This window comes from Meleagris gallopavo, chromosome 15 (assembly GCF_000146605.3).
Source record: "Meleagris gallopavo isolate NT-WF06-2002-E0010 breed Aviagen turkey brand Nicholas breeding stock chromosome 15, Turkey_5.1, whole genome shotgun sequence".
NCBI lineage: Eukaryota > Metazoa > Chordata > Aves > Galliformes > Phasianidae > Meleagris > Meleagris gallopavo.
Window position 1 is genome coordinate 17,301,367 of NC_015025.2, and position 7,185 is coordinate 17,308,551.

Genomic DNA, 7,185 nt, shown 5'->3' on the forward strand with positions numbered 1-7,185 from the left:
TTTTTTTGGTTTGTTTAAGTTTCTATGGATCTGCCTGAGGTCTGTAGAAGCTCCTGCTGAAGAGAAGAACGTAACTTGCTTTCTATTCCTTTAAAAACACACAGGAACTCAGAATGTCGCTGTTTTAACTAAGTTAAACAGTCCCAAATAGTTTCTTTTTCTTTATCAAGTATGAACTCATCTGCACGAGTTCCCTATGGTGAGATAGGCCCCATCATCAGCCAACAGCCAGCTAATTCTCTCCTCCTTCTTTCAATTACTTAATGCATAACCACAAAACTAGATTTACCCAAAACTGAACGTAAAACTAGGAACATGGATTTTACTAAGGTGTAGACACCACGGCCTATCCTTCAGTTCAGACTTTCTTTTAAATTACGATTTAAAAACAACAACAAAGAAGACTTTATACCAATGCCCTCTCGACACTGCTTTAAAAGTTACTGAACTGCACCCATAGACTATGGCATTATTTGAGTAAAAATAAAATCTAGAAACTCAAACGTATGCAAATGCTACAATAAAATGCAAGAAACATGCCAAAATCCAGAGTAAAGCAGATTAGTAAGCAGTTACTAATTCCTTCCTTTCATTCGTTAGGCTGCTTGAGTTTGCTGCTAGTTTCACCAGCAGCATGCACTCCTCTGTTATGCACCATAGGATAGGAAAAGCTGCACTGCCACACGTATAACTTAGATTTGCAAACCGGGATTGAGCTTTAATGCTACCTGGAGGTCTGCCTGGGCTGACTTTGTATCCTGCTGCTTTAGTTGTGCCCAAGGGTCTGCCTGGACTTGTCTTAAATCCAGCTGCTTTGGTGGTCCCCAGGGGTCGACCCGTGCTGGTTCGGTACCCTGCTGATTTTGTGGTCCCTGATGGCCTCCCACGTTTACCGGATCGGTTGAGGTTTTTCTTTTTCTTCAGTTCATCTTTTGTTTCTATATTCCTGCTGCTTGTGGTCTGCAGGTGGGACTCATTCAGCGCATCTTGTCTCTGGCACGCGATGGGTTTGTGGCTCACTGCGTGGCTGTATTTACTTTGCTGCGTGGCATACAAGTCAAACTGGTCAGCAGCTCTCACGCTGTCTTCGTTAAGGCAAGAGCTCTTGCCCGTCCCACAGAATGCTGCATTACTGCTGGCAACAGGGTGCATCATTTTCTATCGAAAATAAGAAAGACAAATCTATATCAATAAAAAACAATACTGCACTGTTCCGCAAGAAAGCCTTTAAAGATTTACCTCTGTTTTCTACAACAAGTTCAAGCAATTTCCATTTTTATTAAACAGCACTGATGCCAGTAAATTATTTTTTTAAATGGAAAGTTTTGGTAAGTTTTCACTTGAAGGTCTGCATGTAACCTTTACGTGTAGTTAAAAGCAACTATTTAAAGGACACGCTATTCAGAAGCACACAATTAGGGAAGAAGGGCATTAAAGAACTGAACAAGAGCATTTCAGCCAAAAGATACAAAATATACACACACCTACTGCTATTTCAAAACCCTTTTAACCAAACCTCATCCACTTCCTAGCTGCTCTAGTTGCAAGATTAGCCAGCATCTGTGAGCCAGGAAAAACACCACACTGTTCTCCTGTTCAACAGATACAGGCTCATGGAGATTGTGTTTTTTAATTAATAAAAAACTAATCAGTTTTGTTCATAGAATCACAGAATGGCCAGGGTTGCAAAGGCCCACAGTGCTCATCCAGTTCCAACCCCCTGCTGTGTGCAGGTCACCAACCAGCAGCCCAGGCTGCCCAGAGCCACATCCAGCCTGGCCTTGAATGCCTGCAGGGATGGGGCATCCACAGCCTCCTTGGGCAGCCTGTTCCAGTGCCTCATCACTCTCTGACTGTTGTTGTTTCTTTCTGCAGTTATGTAAGAAACACTGAAATAGGTGAGATACTCTGCAAAGACAGCAATGCCACGGCTGGGAATGCAGAGCTACACAAGGAATCTGTTACAAAGCAGAAACTTCAGGACGCTACAAAGGTGACTCCTGTGCTCTGCGTGCTGCCCCAGCTGCAGACAGACAGACAGACAGACATCCAGCAGGTAAGGACAGCAGCAGCCAATGAGGTTCTCAAAGAGGAACAGGATGACACTGCACCCATTCAGCCTGTGTAACGTTTAACCATGCTGAGGACAAGATTAACCCATCACTATCCGGCTCTTCACAGCAATTCTGTGCCCTTCACTCACAGCTGGGAGGACAAATGTTTCTTGCTGTACATTCTCTAACAAGTAAGGTCTGGAATACTGATGGCATTTTGGCTCCTGTAGATAAGGAGTATTTCCTAAGGCAAACAAATCTAAATTCTACCATCGACCACTGAATTTATCCCACAGTTGCAAGGGTTTCCTCCCAGCCAGAGAAACAATAACAGAAGCAGGCTGTTTACCCAGGAGAAAATCCCCATGCGTGCCCTTTCCTCCTGATTACAATGGTTACACTCCCTGCTCAAACTCCCGTTTACCTTGGCTCCACAAATGCATGTTACAGTGTATGCATTACTCTTGTGCAAATACATGAATATGGTTTTATGTCACATAGTGAAACCATGATAGCAGCATAGTCCAAATAATAGATGGCTCTAGCAGAGATTATCCACGTGCTACAATTCTGAATGTTGAATGGGGAAACGGTGGCACAAACATGAAACTACTGTTACTGCAGATGTTGACTAGCCAGTAAAATATATATATATATTAGAATAATTAGCAAGCCTGCCTTTAGCAGAGAACAGGCAGGGTCAGCACCCAGTGTGCAGGGCAACAGTGCTCTGCAAACACTGCCTTCAAGTGCAAAACTGGCCTGATGCTAGTTCTCCTTGCATCTGGTCACAGTCTTTGTTACTGCTATTATTTAAGCCATGAAAATGTCAAGTAGAACCCAAAGCTCGCATTCTATATTTTCTTTTATCTGAGACATATATTTATGAAAAGTTTTCTCTAGAAAAGAGCTTTCTAGTCTACCTTAGTTACTCTGGCATGGACATTTCCAGCCTCATTTTTTCTGTACTCACATTGCAGTAGGGAATGAAAGAATGAAGCAGGCACACTGCATGAGTCATCTGAAGAGCAGAAGCAAGTTTTTTGGTGGGGGGAATATAACTGAGGAAAGAATCCGACGCGATGGCAGCTTAAAAATCCCACTCCAGCTATACTGTATGAGCAAATGCACACCACTTTGTGCCCAAGCATTCTTCAGCACAACCAGCCTGAAAAGTTCCCAGTGAAACGGAACATACTTGTTTAGAACCTTAGAACTTAAGTATGTAAATAGAAATGTGCAGGTTTGTTTAAGTCGGTTTTAAATCCTGCTGAATGTCTCAACGTAACAGTTAACACCAGGCATTGCACTAAACTCATTCAGTGGCACTTTGAGAGGGTTTCTACCGGAGGCTGCACCAAGTTTTCTGTTTGGATCCTTCTCTATCTAGTAATCAATTTTCATTCAAATGCTGGGGAAGGGACTGGATAAACTAACTCTGGAAAGAGACAGCACAAGAGCTCCCCACACAACGAAGCACAGAAGCTGCACTGCTGCTTGGAAGGAGGACAGGAAGATGGCCATCTGTGTGGGACCTGCAGGTTTTGTTGCTGGGGGTTCTGACTGTGGCTATAATCCCACCCGTCAGCATACTGCTGCCTTACCACAATTCTGAGTGCCCACAGAGCTGACCTGGCTCAGCACCAGCGAGGTGAGCGTGAGGTCTGGTTTGGCTCACAGCTCTACCTGTCAGTGAGGCTGCCACTTAGCATCTTGTATTTCACTGTCAAGCTTGACATTCTTTACTCTTTTCTGCTGGGAGATGAAATAGAAATCTTGTTAAAGACAATGCAGACCCAGCAGAAACTTAGGAAGTTTCACCTAATTCCTGTGATGTTATGGTTAGGCAGAAACGGTGCCTCTCTTTACCCCAAACACAGCATTCTTCTAGCTTAAAGCTGCTGAAACACACCTGGAATCAGGGCCTTTGAACAACACTGGAAACCCATCTACAGCTTTTTAAACTATACCAAGAAAGGTAAACTCCTATTGCCAATATGGAGAATTCTGCTTTTAACGACAGTACATAAAACTCACTCGTTTCCCTGCAATAGCTTCAACAGTATAAACAGAGCTGTAGGAGACTGTATCAGCACATCTTCATCACCACCCAATCCTCCTTGGAGCAAACACATACAAAGTCTGTGACATAGCACTTAGAAACACAAGCATTATTTCTGTGCTAGTACCCAGAACGTCACTTCTCTCAATTAGAATAGTTGGAATGAAGCACAGGACCAACTCTGTTCAAGCTCCCTACATAAAGAAGGCTCTGTGCCATATTCAGCAGCACAGGGGCTGCAGGCTTTGGGGGCACCGAAGGGCTCCGTTTGGTTGCAGAGAGCAGTGTGAAAAGCAGATGAGTATTCTGCCTTTAAAGACTGCAGATACGGTATTGGGTTTGCTCTTCCTTCTTAGGATAGCAGATAAGAGAAATACTTCCATCAATAAATTAAAAGAATCCACTATTTGAAATTAAACATTTTTCAAGTGTCTCTTTTACTGCCAGCTCCCTCTCTAACCCTTGTTAGAAGAAGAACGTGTTAACTCTCACTGCTTATTTTCCAAATCTTGTACCTCCAGAATTCCCATTAAAAGAAGTCAGTGGCACAACGTACACTGTAACACCTGAATCTGTATTCAATACATAACCTACCCCTGAAGACAGTCAACCAGTTCCTCCACACTGTGCTTATAAAACACTTTCCAAGCGTTCACTGTATAACAGAATTTTTCTCATCATTTGACAATAGGTAAAATAAATTGAAATGAGCCAGAACATAAAACAATCTCTTTACAGCAGTGGTTTGCTGGTACTACTGCAATAACACAAGATTGCAAATAGAACTTGTTTCCTGAAGTGTTCTCTCCTCTTTCTCTAGTTATTCTTTATCCAAAAAAGAAGATGGAGAAACAAAGTACTCCCCAAGCAATGCAACAAATTAGAAGCACTGCCCTCGGGGGGTTGGAGGCATTTCTCCCCACCTCCCCAACCCCCAGGACGCTCAGCTCCCGGCACAGAGGCACTGCTGCTGTTCAGGCAGTACAGGTGCAGGGGCATTTTGCTCGGGTCCAAACCCATTTCAGTCACGCCGAACACAAAAAACTACTTCCCTCAGTGGAATACTCGAGATGTTTGATGGCAATAGGTGAAAGCGGCTTTTGCTTGCTATAAATTCAAAACTCACAATATCTAACAGAAGGAAATGAGACTTAGACACTCAGATAGAGAAACTGTCCCCTGGAGAGCCTGAACGCCGGCTGCCTTTGTATCAACAACAGCACAGCATGATGCGACTGCACAGCAAACAGGGAACTCTCACCTCTCCAGCCCCAGAATAAGTCTGTCCTACCCAAGGGCAGAGTTTCAGTAGATATCAACACCAGCTAGTTTTTTTCCTACTGAAATTAAGATCATATAACCGTGGAGTGATGATGAGAAAGAGGATGCTTAAACGAGTCAGGACAGCTTCATGAAATTGAGGGCCATGTCAGTAATCTAATTAACTGCACCTCTGATCACATGGACACAACTGACAGTTTGGCTTCACCACCAGCAGAAACTACCCCAACCCCCCTTTTTTTCTGAGCAGGATGATCTTGTTGTTTCCTCTTATACACCCCCACTTCTTGTACCAACGCTAAGTGTTGTGCAAGAGCAGGACAAGCCAACAACCAGGCAAAAACTGACCCAACAAGAAAACACAGCAGTTGGCTGGCACTGGGGCGAGAGAGGAAGAACAGGAACACGCTTTCCTCGATACAGATGGACCAAAGCTGTTGGTTAGCCAACACCACGTTACCTCACTGCCACCAACTGCTCTTGCTCCTCCACGACCCACCCCAGTTACTCCCAGAGCTGACCAGACCTCACAAAGATGACTTTCTGACAATTCAGCAAACCTAGAAGCCCTGAACAAAAGGGTTTGACGAATCCCGAATGCAGCACAGGGACTGGAGGGTGGGGAAAAGGCAAAGACGACTGGAGGCAGGGCAGCACGGAACCAAGGCAGACATCGGGCCAGGCTGTGCCTGAGAAAGTGCGGTTGTGAAACGGTGCCCTGATTATTCTGCGGTTCTGTAATTACCAAATTTCAAAGCAAGCCAGATATGCATATGAATGACAGAGCAGGTGGAGGTGCATGTTTATAAAGAAAGTATCATTAGTGCTTGTAAAGCTGTCTCCTCCTCTCCCAAGAAAAACAGAGGAGATCTCAGCTTGGAGATGGTTATTCATCTCTGCGGGTGTTCTCGCCCACCTCTCCTCTCCCCAGGGAACAGCTGAGAGGCACGAGGTGCTCATTCATCTCCGTGGGTGTTCTCACCTTCCCCAGCCGCCTCCCACAGAAGGATTCTAAAGCTTAAGAGAGGGATCAAACATCCCCTAGTCCCAGTGCCGAGCTCCCCATGTGCGCTTCCATGAGGTTTCTCTGCAGCAGGATTAGCACAGGAGGCTCTGACACCTACCAACAGCCCCAGACACGGCGTGCAGAGCCAACATCCATCCACCTGCTGGAGCTGTGCCACAGTGGGCAAAGGCACAGCGCTGCTCTGGGCACACCTAACACTGAGGAGTAATGACACAGACAAAAAAAGCAGAGTAAGAAAAACTCTGGCACTTCAATACTGACATAGGAATAAACCACTAATTAAGAAATGTACCGACCAAGTGCTCCTCATATTTTGGGAAAAAAAAAAACCCAACCCAAAACAACATCAACAACAAGAACATGCATCAAATAACTGCTGCTTTCTTCAGTGACACCCAGAGAGAAATACAAACAAGCTGAAGGCGCAGCCATCTACTGACGAATTAACCTGGAAGGACTACGCAGCATTAAGGACACACCGGGCTATTTACAGGAACACAGCACACACACGTGTGAGCGGACCAACAAACAGGGATGGCAGGGAAGCAACAGAGCGCTCGGCAGCCCCGAAATGCACGTGAGCAGGACGTGCACTGCTCGCACACCTCAAGGAAACGCACATCCGTACCAACCGCAATCCCATAGGCCGGCGGGTCTGTAGCGAGAAGCAGACACGAGCACCAGAGCCGGGAATGCCGAAGGTAACGCCGGCGGCTCGAGCACAATACGCGGCCCCGCAACTGGGACGGGACGAGACAGGA

At 45.3% G+C, this 7,185-nt stretch overlaps 1 protein-coding gene across 1 annotated transcript; it reads right to left on the reverse strand.

Annotated features, from left to right (window-relative positions):
* C15H5orf24 (chromosome 15 C5orf24 homolog) lies at positions 1-7,157 on the reverse strand. The gene is given in 3 exon segments (XM_010719274.2): positions 1-666; positions 669-1,158; positions 7,053-7,157. Coding segments are annotated over 3 exon segments (582 nt in total). The 5' UTR covers positions 7,068-7,157; the 3' UTR covers positions 1-589.
* Positions 7,158-7,185: the final 28 nt, after the last annotated feature.